General features: G+C 51.0%; 4 protein-coding genes across 4 annotated transcripts; 3 read left to right on the top strand and 1 right to left on the bottom strand.

The window, feature by feature from the left end:
- Positions 1-1,484: 1,484 nt before the first annotated feature.
- Positions 1,485-3,620, top strand: PFLUO_LOCUS139 (uncharacterized protein; the record flags this gene model as incomplete). Its single annotated transcript, XM_073778433.1, has 2 exons — positions 1,485-1,608; positions 1,699-3,620. The coding sequence occupies 2 exons, from the start codon at positions 1,485-1,487 to the stop codon at positions 3,618-3,620; spliced, it is 2,046 nt and encodes a 681-aa protein (XP_073634238.1).
- An 867-nt stretch (positions 3,621-4,487) lies between these two features.
- PFLUO_LOCUS138 (uncharacterized protein) lies at positions 4,488-7,665 on the top strand (the record flags this gene model as incomplete). The annotated part of the gene is made up of 4 exons (XM_073778422.1): positions 4,488-4,937; positions 4,992-5,460; positions 5,508-6,323; positions 6,374-7,665. The coding sequence occupies 4 exons, from the start codon at positions 4,488-4,490 to the stop codon at positions 7,663-7,665; spliced, it is 3,027 nt and encodes a 1,008-aa protein (XP_073634237.1).
- A 1,087-nt stretch (positions 7,666-8,752) lies between these two features.
- PFLUO_LOCUS137 (uncharacterized protein) lies at positions 8,753-9,901 on the top strand (the record flags this gene model as incomplete). The annotated part of the gene is made up of 1 exon (XM_073778411.1): positions 8,753-9,901. One exon carries the CDS (start codon positions 8,753-8,755, stop codon positions 9,899-9,901), a length of 1,149 nt encoding a protein of 382 aa, XP_073634236.1.
- Positions 9,902-10,400: 499 nt separating this feature from the next.
- On the bottom strand, positions 10,401-10,947 carry PFLUO_LOCUS136 (uncharacterized protein; the record flags this gene model as incomplete). Its single annotated transcript, XM_073778400.1, has 3 exons — positions 10,401-10,558; positions 10,639-10,842; positions 10,908-10,947. The coding sequence occupies 3 exons, from the start codon at positions 10,945-10,947 to the stop codon at positions 10,401-10,403; spliced, it is 402 nt and encodes a 133-aa protein (XP_073634235.1).
- Positions 10,948-18,927: the final 7,980 nt, after the last annotated feature.

The raw sequence follows: 18,927 nt of genomic DNA, 5'->3' as shown, positions 1-18,927 counted from the left end.
GAGAGAGTGGCGTCGAGCACCGTGAGTGGTGAGCGAGTGCAGAGTCGTCGTCAGCCGATCTGCAGAACCCCTGATTATCCTCATCAGAGCTTGGCAAGCTGTTCTGCAGAGGTAACAACGTCGCACAAGATGTGAGAGAAGCTGGATCGCGGACTCCCGCTTGGCCGGGAGCTGGAGCGCGACCGACAAGAGTCGGTGATGGTGCGATGGCCAGCCAAGTCACCTGAGAAGCGGCGGTGGAGCGTCATTTGCGGCTAATGTACAACCTCGCACTTGTCCCGGTGCCCGAGACGGGCCACCGCTCTCGTTCTTTGTCCTGTTGGTCGCTCAATTAGGGCGAGACCAAGCCTGCACTGACTGCAGTGATTGCGGTGACCTCATCTCACTAATTATCGAGTCATCTGGCCGCGGTCGCTAACTCAGCTCCCGCACTCGGTACCAGCAGCCACAAGCCTGGCCAGCTGTCCGATGACCGCAAGTCTTGCCAGGACGGATCAGGATTACGCGAATGACCGTGTGGATGGTGGTTAGCGAGTACTTAGCGAACTAATTAATCAATCCGGCCAACTAACTGACTACCCCGCACCCGTGGAAGCGAGTATTGAAAGAGAGAGAGAGAGAGAGAGAGACATAGATGTGGCTGCTGAGCGGGAGAATAATAACAATAACCGTGGTTCAGACTGGCGGTGACCCCTTTCGATGTATACCATCGACTACTGTCCTTCCCCTTGCACTTGTCTTGGATGTGTTTATAATCATCTTATCAATATTATTCGATCCGTCACTTTCTCCGGAGCATTTCCCCGGGAAAATGTTTGGAGAGGCAGTGATTGGAGCCACTTCAGGCGTGCTTTGCACCAGAGAGACCCCGAGGCCTGCCGACTGGCTACAAAGATTTAGTTTGTCAATCCTCATGACGCCATTCGATGTGATGCTCGCGAGCCGTCTCCTCGGCTCTCGTCTGTGGCGGTGCGTGATTGGAAGGATGTCAGGACCATCCCAGCTCGCGATCTGCCCGCCCGGGAGGCCGAAGCACCATGAATCGGTGGGATGGCGTGCTAGACTGAAGACAGCTCGAGAGGATGATGATCGGCTAGTAGTAAAGCTGGATTTTCTCGGAGCAAATCAGCCACGGACCTCTTTCCTCCACAGTTCAGCCGGCGGGAATGGCGCATCTGATGTGCATTAGGGCTACTCTCGCGCAAGGAGCACTTGACATGTTGTGATTGAGCAAATCTCGCGTGGAGGGGAAGGAAGCACGAGAGAGACAGAGAGACAGTAGTCCGGTCAACTATTTGAAGCCCTGACCACCCCCTTCGCGCCAGGGAATTCTGGTCTGGACTGCAGCTGCGCCAACCATTTCCTCCCCCCGGGTGTCTTTGTTGATTCCTCTCGGATCTATATACTCTCTCCTCTGTAGACAATCACCGGTGGTCTGCCTGTTGACCTTTCTCCAAATCCGGGTGTGCGATCAGAAACACAACATGCACGCGCTTCTCACGACGTTGGCCGCCCTGGCCGTTGGACTGCCCTGGGCCCATGCTACTAGCTACGACCCATTGAAGCCGCCGTCGTATCCGCTGGCCGTGCGGAGCCCCTACTTGTCTGGTGCGCTGATCCTCCTTCCCGTTTTATGATCATCCCTCCCCGGATTTTCTGGGGGTCGCAATCAACTAATGTGGATCGTCCAACTCATAGCGTGGATCCCGGGCAATGATGTCGAATCCCTCCCCACGAGCCAGGCCCAGTTTTGGGCCGGCAATAACCTGGGCTGGACCGTGTTTGCGCGCGTCAACGGCGACGTGTATAGTCTGTTCGGCGTGCCCGATGCGCCGGCCGGCGTCAAGACCGCGACCGTCACCGAGGCCACCTACACGTCCACCCATTCCATCTTCACGGTCGAGGCGGGCGCGCGAACGTTGACCCTCGATTTCTTTTCGCCTGTGTCGCCCAAGAATTACCTCCGCCAATCACTGCCGTTCTCGTACCTGACTGTGACGGTCCAGGACGGCATCGCGTGCGCGGTGCAGATCTACTCGGACATTGACAATACTTGGACCGGCCAGTCGAATCACAGCAGTTGGAGCTACTCTGCCAAGGACGACACCCAAGTGTTCCAGATTAGCGCCAAGGACACGGCCACTTTCTCCGAAAATGCAGACGGCCAGGCCTTGTGGGGCAGTGCCGTCTACGCCTCCCGCCCCTGGGCCGGCAGTTCGCTCTCCACCGCATCGGGGCCCGGATCCGCGGTCCGCGGCCGCTTTGTGTCCCACAGTACACTGACAGGCACCCATGCCGATTGGACTACGGACGGCGTGGTAGCTTTTGTGCACGACCTGGACACCTTCTCCGATACGCGCACAGTGACTTTCGCTGTCGGTCACGCTCGTGAAGAAGCGATCAACTACCTGGGTGCGACGCAAACTGGATACTATCGCAGTAAATTCTCGGACACGGCCGACGCAGCGTCATACTTCCTAGATGATTATACACTAGCCCAGCTGGAGTCGAATGAGTTCGACAAGTTGGTCTCCAACACGGGCGACGCCGCCTATGGCTCCAACTACTCCGATATTCTGGCGCTGTCGGTGCGCCAGGTCTACGGAGGCATTGAATTGACCATCCCGGACGAATCGTTGGATACCTCCGAAACCCGCGCCTTTATCAAGGAGATCTCCAGCGATGGCAACATTAATACGGTCGACGTCATCTACGCAACCTTCCCCATTTTCTACGTCCTCAGCCCGGACTACATCAAGCTGCTCCTCTCCCCCATATTCGACTATATGGGCAGTAGTGCCTACGATCAGAAGTATGCTGTGCACGATCTCGGTGAACACTACCCCAATGCCACGGGCCATTTGCCAAGCGGCGAGTCCATGCCCATCGAGGAGAGCGGAAACGTGATCATCCTCACCTACGCATACCAGAAAGCGACCGGCAGCGGCGATCTGGCGACCACCTATGCTGCTCAACTGGAGCAGTATGCCACGTACCTGAATGAGAACGGCCTCTACCCCGCCGCACAGCTGTCCCTCAACGATGCACTGGGCGCCCTTGCCAACCAGACCAATTTGGGCATCAAGGCCGCCGTCGGCTTGACCACGTACGGTACCCTGACGGGTCAGCAGAAGTACATTGCCACCGGCAAGGACTGGGCCGACAAGATCTGGACGGACCACCTCGGCACGGATGAACAGGGAACTCACTTCCTGCTCCAGTATGGCACCCCGCCGTGGTTCCTCGCCTTCAACCAGTACGCGGACATCCTCTTTGACCTCAACGCCTTCCCCGAGGAGTCATTCAATGCTACCGGGGAGTTTTACCCGACTGTGCGCGCCGCGGCCGGCGTTCCTTTGGATGGATCTGTAGGCTGGGGCCAGACCAACTGGCAGGGCTTTGTGGCCGCTACGGTGGACGGCGATGCGCGCGAGATGTTCATCAGCGACATGCACAGCTATATCTCCAACGGACTCAATACCGCCCCCTTTTCTGACCGATACTGGGTGCAAACCAGTGGCTCAAACTCCCCAGGCGAGGCATACGCGTTTCGTGCTCGACCTACCCTCGGCAGCCATTTTGCGCTGGCTGCGCTCCGGGGCGCCAATACGTGGCTTTGATTTAATCGGCAGCCGGATTCGGTGAAGTAACACGGGGCATTCCATCGCTTTTATATTTTGCGTCTCTATATACTCCGTCCTCTTTCTCCCTTCCCTCCATCTTTCCGCCTGATTATCCGTTTTGATACCCAGACAAGTTTCGTGCTTGGATTGACACTCGCTGTTGGCATTGCATCAAACCGGTCGATCATTTGGATCGACTCGTTTCATGATTGATATGACATACTCTGCATTGTGCCTTTGGGCTTCCATCTATATAATCACCCCCCTGTTTTGCCGAGTCCTGGCCACCCGCACACATCATATATACAGTTGATGATCCCGGACAGACTACTGTCCATCTTGCATTTAATACGATTGATGATCCCAATCTAATCTCGATTTCCTGAACCTTATAGTCTCTGAAAGGATATAGATGCGTATCCTTCGTAACGAGATTATAACTCCATCCCGGCTTTTCCAGCCCTGTTGGCTTTCCTTTTCGGATTGCGGGGCCAACCTTAACACACTAGACCGGGTTTCCTGCGGGGTAAATCTTTCTTCTCATCGGTCTGCTTCATCCCGAGCAGAGTGACCTTACAACCATGTACATACTGCACTCCTATATACGTGCACAAGATCAATGTTCATACTATGCAATATTGACCGGAAGCGCCTGCACTTACTCGCTACCGAGATTGTCCCCATCGATCGTGGTCCCGCGACTCTCCCCGGCTTTGATGGATCTTAATGTCTGTTTCGGAAAGAATCCACCCGAACGAAATCATAATGCACTCGGGATTCCCGAGCTCTGTCTCCCTATATCACTTCCCATGGTGAGAAAGACAAACATGAGGTAAACACTTTCGCTGTGATCTCCTCGCCGCCATGTGGAAACCTCTTGTAGAATTTCTAGCCCTTCTCCCGCTCCTCCTACAGCCCTCGCTAGCCAACACAGACGACCAAACCTCCGCTCGAGTCAATTGCGGATCATTCGGCAATCCCGCCGCGCTATGCCGTCCACGGTTTCGCTACTGGCTTCCCGATGCTAGTGTGGATGCCTCGATCGTGCAGGAGAATATCAAGGCTGCCGGTGAAATCGGCGCCGGAGGCGTAGAACTCGTGCCATATTATAACTATGGAGGCCAATTGGGCGGCGAGCCGGCTGGCGCGAACTGGTCTAAGTATGGATTTGGGACTCCTGCTTTTAGGGAAATCTTTGTTGCGGCTTTGCAAGCCCATAAAGAGGCTGGGCTTTATATGGATTTTGCAATGGGTCCGAATCAGGGACAGGGCGTCCCTGCTCATCCGGATGATGAGGGGCTTCAGTGGGATCTGGTAAGTATATTTATTTTGTCGGGAGATTTGCTGGTTTATAATTTTCTGTTCTAGGAGCCGTTCTCGGTTGTCGTGCCCCAGGATGGCCACTTCGAAGACGTGATTCCTGGATGGGGAGCCGGGGAGCTAGTAGCTCTGGTGTCCGCCGAAGTACTTTCGTCAAGGAACATGAGCATTGCTGCGGGCATGACCTTATTTGGGGAGCCCCAGACCTGGTTTCTGCAGCTCACCCTCAAGAATGGCACTCTGAAAGAGTGGACGTGCCATGTCTCATCTACCGGCCATGTCTCTCTCGAGTTGCCAGCAGCGAAATCACCGTACCGACTGTTTGCCTTCTACCAATTCCAGACCCACAAGAAGAATCTCGATTATAGTGCGAATGTGTCTGAGACAATCTTCGACAGCGGTTCATATACCGTGGATCACTTCAGTGCTCGCGGAGCACACACAACCACTACGTTCTGGGAGGAGCATTTGCTCAAGGATGGAGTGCAAGAGCTATTAATGGATGTTGGCCACTATGGTAAGCATTTATTATATTTCCATCTATTCTCCGCTAATTCTTGTCAGGCTGGGAGGATAGCTTGGAGATTCGAGCGAATATTTCGTGGACGCCATCGCTACCGGAACTTTTCAAGTCCAAGTACGGCTACAACCTAAAGCCGTTCCTGCCACTGGTCATGTTCGGCGACAACAACATCGACATTCAGGCCACGCAGCCCGGGATGATACAGTGTGTTCTGGATACTTCTGACCAGGGCGTGGGTTATCTCGATGACTTCCGAGGTGCCCTGGTTGAAGGATACCGAGAATATCTGCATGGGCTAATGCACTGGCTCAACTCAAAGCTGAATCTGCAAATATCAACGCAAGTCTCGTATAACCTCCCCATGGACATGGAAGCAAATATTCCCTTTGTCAACGCTCCCGAATGTGAAAGCCTGCAGTTCTCAAACAATATCGATGGCTACCGCCAGTTCTCCGGGCCGGCCAACCTGGCTGGCAAGCGCGTCATCTCCAACGAAATGGGAGCCGTGATTTTCAAGGCGTATAACTTTCCACACTCGGAACTGCTCTTCGCCATCAACAGTGCTGTTTCCGGTGGTGTGAACCAGTTTGTGCTGCATGGCGAATCGTATACTGGCGATTACTACGGCACCACCTGGTCCGGCTACACAGCGTTCAGCTATCTTTTCTCTGAGCCGTACTCGGACAAACAGCCATCTTGGAATCATGGGTTTGGCGATATTCTCAACTATACAGCACGTGTACAGCTCCTGCAGCAGTCTGGGATCCCGCGCACCGACGTTGCTATTTACAACAAGGTGTCGGCCACGAATTTTACTTTTCCATCGTTGTACACTTCCACAGATATGCTCGACGCGGGTAAGTGGGATTTTCGACACAAATCATACAGACACTGATGCTCTGTCTAGGCTACACATACACATACCTTTCCCCAGACAACTTTGCCCTGCCGGAGGCCACGGTCCAGAATGGTAGACTGGCACCGAACGGCCCGGCGTACAAGGCAATGGTAATCACCAGCAACAGTAATCTTACCTTGGAAGGCGTGCATTACATCCAGAAGTACGCCCATGCTGGTCTTACCGTGATTATAAGCGGCGGAGACCCCGGGGTGTACGCGACCCGCGACGGAAGAGATACCTCTGCTGTTAAGCAAGCCATCCAATCCTTGAAGCAGACCAGGAACGTTTACAGCGTTCCATCAGGCCAGGTGGCAGCCAAACTGCACTCTCTCGGATTGAAGCCCCAGACTAGCATACAGACCAATGGAACCTGGTACTCAACATGGCGTGAGGATAACCGGACTGGCATGGACCATGCGTTTATCTTTTGCGACACCAATGCGTCCACCGGCACTGTGGATATCGGTAGCACTAAGGCTCCGTTCATCTTGAACCCCTGGACGGGCGAAATGAAGCCCGCGCTCAACTACAAGCGAGTCGACGGCCGGGTTATACTGCCCCTAAGTCTAGCGGGCAATCAAACGGTCATGATAGCTTTCTCCAACGACACCGTCGCGCCTATGATGCATGTGACGCAGATCCCGTCTACCGTGGTCGGTTACGAGTATTCCCCACAGACCGGTGTTATACTACACATTGCCTCCGGCCCGAATGACAAGCCGTTAATCTTGTCCAACGGTAGCCAGATCACCACACTTGCTACGGGTGTTGCTCCGTCAATCACACTATCCAACTGGACATTGACCGTTGAACACTGGGACGCCCCTCAAGAGATGAGCGACGCATCGGTGATCGCCTCCAAGCACAACACAACGCATCAGCTCAGCTCCCTCGTCTCCTGGACCCAGATCGCCGGCTTGCAGAATGCATCTGGAATTGGCTATTACACCACCAGCTTCGCCTGGCCTCCCTCTGCGCACGCCGCAGATGGCGCATACCTGGTCCTCCCACCCATCATTCATGCTGCCCGGATCACGGTGAATGGACAGCGTCTGCCACCTGTCGACCTGGCCGCTCCGCGCGCCAACCTCGGGCCGTATCTTCGGTCTGGTCGGAATGTAGTGACTATTGTTGTGCCCACAACTATGTGGAACTATCTCCGCAGTATCTTCGGACAGCTCCGGAATGCAGGAATTAAACCCCTGTTGCTGGAGCAGATGAGCACATTGCCGGCGAGGGGGCCGAACGGGCTCGTTGGGAAGGTCGAGTTGGTGCCGTACGCCAATGTGAGGATCTGATAGTCTGCCTCCTTCTCCTTTTCTTCCGTGCATATACCATGTTGAGTATGTAGGAGTTTAGATATTCGATGCGGTCCACCAAACTGCGCCGGTCTCTCCACCGCCCTTTTTGTTAGGGGGCGGTTGGCCTCGTTAATGTACTTTTCTCCTCCGTGCGTTTACCCGATGCGGGCAAAGACGAGAGCTCGAATGCGCCACGCGTCTGTACTATGATCTTGTCCTCATAGGAAAATGCTTCTCGAACCCACCGCCATGTGGAGCGTCCGAGCGTGGCGCCATGCCGCAACTGGAAAAAGCAGGGCTCGTCCGGCCGCTGATTAAGACGATCGCCAGACCCTAACCGCGATCGGGCAATGTGCTCTGCCAGGTATTCGTGAAATGCAACCGTTTCCGCTCACCCAACATGACATTATTGTTTATTGTGACGCTGCAGGATTCGTGATCTTCTTGTCTCGGTGTCCTTCGTAGGAGTTGCTGCCGTTGCCCTTGGCCGTCATTGCAGAACCGCGCATCCCGAGGGTGTCAAATGTCAGTGCATTTGCCGCTTCGGGAACACTTCTAGCCTGAAGGCCTGAACGAACGTAGTAGCTGAAGACACGCTCCTACGACCCACCGCCACCAGATCAAACTGGCAGGGCGACTGACTCCATCCGCCCGTCGTGAATCCTTCTCTTCATACTGCTTTGGGTAATTCTCATGTGCCATGGGGCTACATCACGACAACCCCTTTCTAGAGAGCTTTGGAGGGAGGGGAAGAGGTCTCGTCATCCATCAACATTGAAAAGGACCAAACACCCTCTCCTTCACCGTTCGTTCCGTCAGTCGTCGCGAGTCATTCCCGCCACCCTCGTCCCTCATTTGCTCTCCACAGCGGGACCAGCGGGTTGCATTCATGGCGTCGCCGCCAACTAAGCGACCTCGGCAGGCGAGTGTGCACCACGAGCCGCGAATCATCATGATAAGGCAAACGCCACGAGGTTCAAAACATCCTCGTCGGCCCACTGGAATAGTTTCATCTCGGACATCTCATCCACCCCTGCAGGATGCGATGCAGCCCTCACCATGTGCTCGCTGCAAGGCCCGCAAGATGGCCACCTCTTGTGCACCGCGGCAGTCCTTCCAACCTCAGGCGCGCTTGTCAGTTTCATCCTCAGCCTCTAGTCGGTCTTCGCCATCACTGCCGCCAACAATGACCGAACTGGATCCTCAGACAAGCCTCCGGTTGTCTGACGAGGATGATGACTCCGACCCAATGCAGGCTAGCCTCCCAGCAGAGATGGAAGAGGCCTTGCATCTGCAAGACCTGGAATTGATGATGCATTGGTGCACGACGACCTACCGCTCGGTGATGCGGGACCGCCTCGACAAACCACTTTGGCAAACAGTTATTCCGCGACTATCACTCCGACATGCCCCACTACGGCACGGCCTATTAGCCCTATCTGCCCTTCATCTTGCCGCAACGAGCATGAGCCCAGACCGGAAGTGGACGTATGTTGTCACAGCTCGTGAACACCAAACCGAGGCCCTCGCGGGAATCCAGTCAGCCGAACTATACGACCTCACCACGGCAGAATGCAGCGCGGTCTTTGCACTGTGTATCCTCATGACCATCTTTCCATTTGCATACTGCCAAATCAACAATGTGGAAGATGAACCCCCACATGACGACGACGAAGAAGACGACGGGCAATCCAGCATCCTAGACGAATTCATAGAAGTCTTCCAATTGACGAGATGGCTTCTCGGCGCAATGAACGCCGTAACCGACCGCGTCGCAGCCAGTGACCTCGCACCGCTGACTACACCCGCCGAAGCCCGCCCGACGATGCCGGACATGTCGCGCCTGGTAGTGCAGGCACTACAGCGTCAGAACGAGCTCGAGACCGCCCGGGAACCAGCCCAGCACGAGACCGCGGTCTTCGAGTCTGCCATTCATCACCTGAGTGACTCGCTCGAGACGCTGATGAAAGGCGCCGAGCCGAAGACATTTGCCTTTTGCTGGATATCTAATGTCCCCGCTGCATTTGTGGATCTCGTGGAGCAGCGCCAGCCGTTTGCGCTGGTGGTCTTGGCCCATTATACGGTTATCATCCATCACCTGCGGGACTCGTGGTGGATGGGTGACTGGGGCACCCGCGTGCTGAGGGAGATTGGCGATGCCCTCGGGCCGGACTGGAGGCCGCTGATCAATTGGCCGGTGGATGCGACAGGGTGTTTTCTTCCAGAGATTTAATCCAGCATCTTCACGAAATATAACAATAATAAAAATCTGGCATCGTTGCCTATAGAGATACCCGACTACATGATCAATGTCGTTCGTGTCTTGCATTGTACAATTCCGTCACTTTGAATATAAATCTTACGAGCCAGGGGTGATCGAATCATGGTCTAATCAGCCATGAAGTTCAAAAGAAAGAAAAAAACACTAGATATACCCCTAGCGCCGTGATAACCCGGCGGGGGTCAGAGATAAGACCCCGGCCAAAAAAAGCAAGCATAAGAAAAAGACACCAACGCCGGATAAGACAGACCTCTTGACTCCGGACTCCTTTTGTTTTTTAGCTGTTGACTACTTCCCATACCAGACTAACCGTCAGGCACAAGCACTGCCCGCAGCACCATTAGCTTGGGGAAGGTTGTCTGCGCACGCATCGGGTTCCTACCAACGAACGGAAAATGGCCAAGGCCATACCCATCGAACCGTGCATGATCCCGAGAAAGAAAATCCCTGTTCAGCTCGCAGGCGACTGATTGCGCTCCTTCTGCTCCTTTTCGATCTCCTTGACGCGATCCTTGGATGCAGTGCGCACCCGCTTCAACTCTGCCTCCTTTTCCTGTCGATGTTTCCTCTCCTCTTCAAGAGAAGGGATATAAGCATTCGCCGCGCCGCCTAAGTCACCGAGAATCGCGTTAGTTCGGTTGCTTGTGTCCTGCCAGCAAGCATGCTCTAGAGTTTCGCGCATAGCATACCTCGTCCGGTGTGGTGGGGGATCTGCTCCGCGCGCAACGGCGGCGATTCAACGTCTTGACTCTCGCGCGCAATCTCCGGCCGCCCGAGGTCATTGTGCACCATGTTGCCTGAGCCGCCGCGGCCGGTTGTGTAGACCTCTTGCTTGATGGTCGGGGTGACGAGGTCGTGGGGTGTGGTGGCGGATTGTTGCCGGGAGATATTTCCTGCACGTCGGAGAGGTTAGCGGGGAGGATTCGCGCTTGCAAGTGATGCTGGAGTGTATCTTTACCGGCTCCGCCGCGGCCGTGCGATACGTTGCGACCGCTCATGGTGGGTTGTGGTGGGGGAGAAGAGGGATGCGACCGATTCTGAATGCGCCCGGGCAGGTCGGTGGCGGGAAGTGTGAACGAGACGCGTTAGAGTGGGGGATATAGCGACGGAATGGGTAGGGGTATAGTGTCGAGCGCAGTGAGTTGTGAGGGGAGTGAGGTGAAGTGAAGTTGGACGAGGAAGAAGGGAGTCGAGAGAAGAGAGAGAAAGAGAGAGAGAGCTGTTGGTGGAGCCGCAGATTCTGTGGTGGGTCGGGCTCGATGGCAAATGCTTTATTCGTTCGCGCCTTCTTTCTTTGTCGGAGTACCTAGTACACAGTGTTGGACAATTCGGATAATCCCAATGATTCTCCTACGAGCCCCGAATGGAAGAAATAGCATGTATTCCCACTTTCAATCTAGCGCTCGCATAGTAGGCATTTGGTACTATATGGAAGCCAAGAATATGACGTATAGTTAGTTTATTCACTCGTTACTAAAACTCTAGCTTCCTAATTGTAGACAACCTTTTCGTCCTCTACCTTTGACTCTAAGCTTTTAAATACTTCTCAACTAGAATACATAAATCTCATAGTGGCATTATCCTCGTCCTAGCTTCTTTGTAGAGCCTTATAGGCATATAGAACTAATGTAACATCTTTACTAAGACGTTCTAAGGATAATATTTCCCTATAGAGCGCAAGGTAGATTCTCAATCCTAATACTTAATTTAAGACTAATTCGGCTAGAAGGGAAAGAAATTCAATCGGTAGACGTGCCTTCTCATATAGGTAGTATCATACCTTAGGACTAGAATTAAAGCCTTTTATAATAAAGAGCCCTCGTTTCGTCAAATAGATATATTAATTCCAGCTATTCATTTCTATATCTATATGACCTAGAAGTTAATATCGGCTAGTTGAAGGCCTTTTATGACCTATCTCCTTACCGGCCTACTACGTTCGTTACTCTTACGTTAGTTTCAATCTCTTTTTCCCTATAAGACGATAATAATAGGTTTTAGGATGATTAAGAAGTGCTACCAGATATTCGAACTAGAGATACGGCATATAGACTAACACGTAGAAAATCTATGTCATCTAGTCTTTATCAAGCCGATATACAAAGGAATACTCACCATCAGTCATTAGAAACTAGCCCTAGTGAACCTCTCCCTACGGGAACCCATTATTTTTTTGGTCTAACCTTAAATCCTCTAAACGCTTCTTTAGTGTGCCCTTCCATGCCGTTGGCCCTCTCTTAAAATCCCATTTCCTTTTCTTGACATCCGTCTTTTTCACGCTCTCTATATGATTCGGGAAAGGCATATTCTCCTGAATAGGAATCCACCTGTTATTAAGAGTTTTACGTTGACTTATGGGGGCCTCTGTAGCTTGCACCAGAGTTCATTCTTCATCTTTAATAAAGCTTAATTGAGATCAGAGCAAGCCCCTGCTCAAATGCGTGACTTGTCTGGATGCTCACCACTGCTAGGTAAGGCAACCTCTCGTCGCTAAACCACCAGTTCTTATTAAGACCATCGCCAGTAAAAATGAATGTAGCGCATTTTATTGCGGTCTTACGCGATCTCTCCCCGTGTGCAATTTTGACTTAAGGAAGGACTAACGCGATATAAGAAGTTTTGACTCCTTCGATTTATGCAGGTTCGCAAAAGTACTGCAAGCTAAGGAAGGAACAGGCTACTGTGATTTGTTCGCACTACGGGGCAGTCGGCCAATATTTGGCTTAAGTCAAGGACCGTGCAGTTGTGAAATGTCTCAAATTCCATCTTTAGGCCACGTCAGAAAAGATATGACGGCGCAAGGAGCCGCAATCGGATTTGCTCTTCGACCGACGTAGCCGCCGGCCTAGATTGTGGGCATAGGGTTGAGAGTAGCTCCGACCCAATGCTTTGCCACAAACCATGCATAGTTAGAGACATTCTAGGCACACATGGGATCTGGGCCCCGCTTAGAAACCCGCAATATGATGCGTAATAGTTCAGCTAGTTAACTAATCTAGCCTTTCAACCTCCGCAGGCCATCCCTTTCTTTTCTTTGGTCACCTCCCTCATAAGCACAACAACATTTTTTTCTGCATATCCTCTTTTCAGCCTGTTTTATTTCCGCCTTATTATGACTATCCAGCAGCAGTTTCCTAGTGTTCACTGGGTCTGGAAAGGAGCCATCTCCTTCGTCTATGAGGTCCATCCTCGCATCGTGGTTAAGGTCCCGAAATCTGGCGAGTTTGAGAGAGAGCAATTTCGGAAAGAACTCAAGATTTATGAGATCTTTTCTCGACATCCGCCCTGTCCTTCCGTGGTGCAGTGTTTCTTCTACACAGACAACGGCATTTTCCTCGAGTACATGCGAGGTGCGACCCCTTATCTGTGTTTGATAGTTGTGTTTACTAACTGCCTCATTAGATGTGTCCCTCTGTTCTAGGATACAAAACAATCATATTCGCGACCAGCAAACTTCTGTGGTCACTAAAGTGGAGAAACTGGAACCTCTACCCCTAAGAAAGGAATGGATGAACGACCTCGCTCAAGCCATCGCTTTCCTAGAATCGCTCAATCTTGCTCATGGTGACCTACGACCCGAAAATATTTTATTTGATCGTGACCGATTAAAAGTGTCGGATTTTGATTGTGCGGCGGAAATCGGGACAGATTTTGAAGCTTGCATGGCCCCCTATGGAAGAATACTCAACAGCGACGAGCAGGACCAAGGACGACGTGGAAGTTCCGGCTTTCTAGGTCCTCGAACCGAAAAATTTGCCCTCGGTTCCTTGTTCTACCTCATAAACTACGGCTTTGAGATTTATGGAGATCGATGTCTTACCGAGGATCCTAAAGAGCATGGACGCAAGGTTGTGGACTTACTGCAGAACCTGGAATTTCCGAAATTAGATGGTGATCCGGTAATTGACCACATTATCAACAAATGTTGGCACAACAATTATGCCACGATTGCGGAATTGGCCGCATACACAGAGACGCTCCTTCCTGGAAGAAACAACAGGAGGGAGACCAACCCCGAAACAATACCCGTCCCCGAATGGCGTATGGTTATCGGCCGTGTTATTCGCGGGTTATGGAATAGTTTCAGATCTTGGTGGGCGTTAGTGCTCTGTCGCACCAGCGAGTCAACCAAACCTGAAGTAGCCAATGGCGGAGAACCGGATGGTTATAACCGTGACATGGGTCAAAACCGCTCGGCAGAGGATATCTCTGCGAAAAGAGTGTTCTATCAGAGCTTGGAGAAGCGTGGACTTCTTCATATGCTTTCTTTGGGAGAGCCAGAGCAACTTGGATTCACTATCGAGTGGTATAGACATTCCAAGAGTTGAGGCGAGAGCTCAACCCTGCATATTGCGACGAAAAGAAATGCAGTGCTAGCCAACAATCAACAAGGTGCTGAAAGCATGTCATCATGAAGATTTGTAAAATAACATGATGGTCTGTGAGCCGTGGCTTCGCTAGGAAATTCACAGGTCAAACAAGGAAATCAGAGCTTTGGGAATAAACCACGATCTTCGGCGTGACGATATTCTTTGGAATGAAGAACTCGGACCATCTCTCCCTCCGTCTTTCCCTCCGTCATTTTCTCCAATCAACTAACCCGTCGAACGGTATTACGTAGAGGATCGAAGACATAAATTCTTCAATGGATACTAATCACCGACGAGATTGGTTGCGTCGAATTTCGCCTCAAGTCTAGAAAACAAGAAGCGGGTTCCCTTGCTTGTGTTTACTGTCCGAGACTTCTTGGAAGCGATAGTCCTAGAATGTCGGCTCTCACATCTGATTTCTGGAACTTCACATGATTCATGGGAACAGAAATTGTCCTATTGTTCTTCGATAGTAAATGAGTATATGATCCTCAATACGAATGTCTGCCTCGTAAGAAAACTTCGGATAGGTATGGTTCCGATATTATGGAGACTTATTGGAAATGGTAGCTTCTAGGAGTAGAAATAGGAAAATATGTAATTATTTTTCATCTTAATTTAGGTGATTTGACTAAGATAACCGCTGTTTCTTAAGTGTCGTATACTAGTATACCTATATAGACCCTTTACCCCTTCTAGGAAACTTTCGTTTAAACTACTTTTTAAAACAATATGTCGGCAAAAGGACGGCCAAAAATGGCAGCCAGGGAAGCCGTTTTTGGCCGTCCATCTGCCAACCTTTCTGCCACCCACCTCACCGTCTGCGTCCACGCACCCCACACCGCGAATTGCCCGCCGCTCCTCAAGACTTCCCGACCTCAGCGAGCCTCAGTCAGTAGATTGGTCCGCACCCTGGTCGCCAGCTTGGATTCCTCCAGCTCATGATGGCGCCGAAAATGGCTCCCTCAGCAGTTCTGCCATTTAAAATGGCAGTCCTCCCCTCTCACTCCCTTTCGTTTCGACGACCCTAGTCCTCAGCAACCTGCTTCAAATCGTGCCTTTTCCCTTTAAGACGCAAGTCTACCTTAGAACCTTGTGCGACTCAGTCTTCTTTGTACTCCCCTCCGCTCTCCTCATGGCCCACCGCTCTCGCAAGGCCAATTATCGGCCATCAAACGACAGTGACTATTCCGAGAGAGAAAGCACTGAAGACTGTCGATCCGACACTGATCTGACCGAGCCTAAGGACGAGGAAGATCAACAATGCGATGCTGGCGATGCGGCCCTACTCTTCGCAGATAATGAGCACCTACTGGAGTACTACATTTAGCAACTTAGGAACTTTAATGAGACAGTCTACACATAGGAAGACTATGGCAAAGGCTAGGTTGAGGAGAAATAGTCCTAGTTAGTCCTACCTCCCATCCTTTACCTCCCTTCTCTTAGTGGGTCCTTATCTAACGCGTATGTCACCTAGGTTCTACTCTTTTCTTCGGAAGGACCCTAACGAGGAATACCAGCGCCTATCGATCCCGATCCTATATACCTTCCTAGACTAGGCTCTTAATTTACGGCGTGGTAAAAATAGAAGAAGGCTTCTAGGTACTAAGTGCAAGAGCTTACTAGACACGTTCTAGAAAGTATTTCGACTAGCTACGAAAGGTCTACTTTAAATAAGATTAGGAAGCAGATGAACCGTTGGATGCGCTAAGTACGAGTAATTCCTTTTAGCTATGCCGAGATCACCTAAATCTTCTTCCACGACTAACCCTATCCTAAATCTAGGTGATCTAACGATTAGCCAAAAAGCATAAGCTATCTTCCAAAGGGCGTGACAAGCCTTCTTTAGACGTTGAGGACCTTACAAAAGTCGTAGAGACTACTAGTAGTACAACTAAGAAGAAATTTGGGTATGGTCGCTATCGTATTGAACTTAGACTTTTCTTATAGCTCGCTGGCCTCACGACAAACCGTCCTTAGGTGATCTTAGACCTAAGGTATCGCTACATCTGGGTTAGTCTTCTCTACGATCCTTAAGAAGGGCCCTACTAGATCGTTATCGAATTTACCTTCGAATTCACTAAGGAATGGTTGGGTGCTAAGGATATGTAAGTCTATCGAGGCTATACTACTATACTTGTCTGATCTATCACGTAGGAACACTTATATTCTTCCCGAAATCATCTTCGATCCTTCCTTAGTCCTTAGCCTATAAGGAACCATCTAAGGACCGCTTCGATCTCTGGTGCCTTGACACTGGTCCATATTGTTGCCCGGTAGTAGTGTTAGTTAGCTTCGTCGTATCTATCCAGCCTGACTTGCGGGTACAGCACTATACATTCAAACAGCCGAGTGTAAGCAAGCCTGAAAGCACTAGCTCTACCTTAAATACCGCATATCGCGCGCTTAAAGACTTTGAAACATTGATGTGACTAGCGAGCGTGACGCTATATCATTTAGTGGTTGCGAAATGCTGTCTTGAAGCTAAAGATAGAAACAGCATTAGGCGCCGCGTTCTCCTGGTATCACGTACTGTGCCTGTACCTTGAACGATTGGCCGAGTGTGTCCAAACCGACATGGATTGTCAGCACCTCTGCTTCGAATCCAATAAGTGCTGTCACCCGGTATTTGTTGAGCTCACTATCTGGGTCGTCTATAAATACCATCATTGTTCTCCCTATCGCCAAAACAATTTCCTCGCGACGCATTCGCGTAAGTTTGATCGAACACTAAGCCACCAATTGCTTCAGTCTTTTGTTATTCTGTTTGGTACTTCTTTGCCTCCGGGCTCTCTGCTACTGTGTTCTGTTTGTCTCTTCCCAAGCTAACACTCAAACACTTCCTACTTGGAACCTATCCGTCACTTTCTAGCCCTCCGGTGGAAACCGTCAACAATTTTAAAATATGTCTTCAACTGCTGGGCTACATGTCGCCATATACAACGATGGAGGTATATACAAACACTGGAGCCTTTTTATCAACGGGCCCACAGATGCGAACAAACAATCCTCCACATCATGGGTTCTTCTACCAACTACCGCTTCGAAATGAGAAACTCGGACGCCAGAAAATCGGCGACGCTCTCTGAATAGATCCACCTATGCGATGTGCCTGTTACCAAAGTTGGCGCTATCAAACAAGCGGCACAAACAGCGCAAATCCACAATGAATACCCAGGCTATAACTGTCAAAACTACGTTCTCGAGCTTCTGGATGATCTGGAGATGAAGAGAATTATCGATGGCAAGGATGCGATGTACAAGACGAGGAAGGAAACAGCCAAAAACAAACAAGAGGGATTTGCATAGGTGACTAACTTGCTCAACACCTTCACTGGAAACTATGTTGGACCACGACTATCGAGACTGCCTTCACGCCCCTGCCCTTGCGGCAGCCCGCTCGTTGTTGACACTCGTTAACTATGGCTTGTCTCTATCCATTGGAAGAACGGTCAAAGGTCAAACATCCGTCTTCGCCCTGAACCATCTGTTTGATTTCTCCTTACCTAGTAGCGCATGTCGCTCTCTGCATTTATGGGATCTTTTATTCGCTTGGGAAAGGTCGTAGGGTGTGGCCAAACGAGATGGAAACAATTGAAATAACTGAGAGCGAGGTTAAAGGACTCCAGAGGTGAAAGTCAGAGGAAGTCTCAGGTGGAATATATATACAGGGCATTATCCATATCGCAAATAATTATGCGATCGCACGATGGCGATGTGACCGCTATAAATGATAATAGAAATCACAGCAGCAGCATTAAACCAACTAGTGTATCCAAAAAATCTAGCATAGGCGTGATTTGTAACTTTTACTCGCGTGTCAGATGAAGTGGCCAATAGCTTTGGGACAATGCGGGCGCCCAGCGCCAATCTGCAAGCAATAGCCACCGGGATCTTCTTTTTAAAGATAGGCGGTACCTTCAAGGATATCATATCATACCAAAGTCAAGTCTCTCTCTCCCCAACCATTGCCCAGTAGTCAACGCAAACGTAATCCACCTCAATTGTTGCACCAGCTTTTCATGCTTGGGAGTCGTTTTGGAAAGTATTTCAAGCAACATATCAGTGTACTCTGGCGCTTCGAACCTCCGTGCTTTGAGCGACGCAACCTCAAACCCATCAGGGTATATCCCAGCGTCACCCCAGTCAATCAACCAAACTTTGCTATCATGGCCTAAGATCAAGTTGCGGAGCGCGATATCTAGGTGGGTGAGAACTAGTTTGTCAAAGTGAAACGGTGGGATAGTATCAGGCGCTTGGTGGAATTTCTGGGATATTTCGAGTCGGCGGTTGAACCAAGTTTCTAGGTGTTCCTTCGAATCAAATGGGCCGGCTCCTATGTCAGTAAACCAGTAACCACGAGCTACATAGCTTTTCCAACCTACTGGGCCGGGCTGCTGTTGCTGCTCCGGGGATAGCGGAATAGAGCGTAGAGTGGTAATCATCGAAGCGACCTGAGAGATAACGTCCTCACGCTCTGCCTGATTTAAATCACTCCAACATTGCTCGACTGATCTGCCGTCAACGAGATCCATGAGTATCAGGCATTTGCAGCCAAAAAAGACATCTTCTGTTTCGATGTTGAGAACTCGGTGGACCTTGGGTACC

The sequence above is a fragment of the Penicillium psychrofluorescens genome (assembly GCF_964197705.1).
Source record: "Penicillium psychrofluorescens genome assembly, chromosome: 1".
NCBI lineage: Eukaryota > Fungi > Ascomycota > Eurotiomycetes > Eurotiales > Aspergillaceae > Penicillium > Penicillium psychrofluorescens.
Note: the sequence above shows the minus strand (reverse complement) of the source record. Positions and strands in the feature narration are given on the sequence as shown.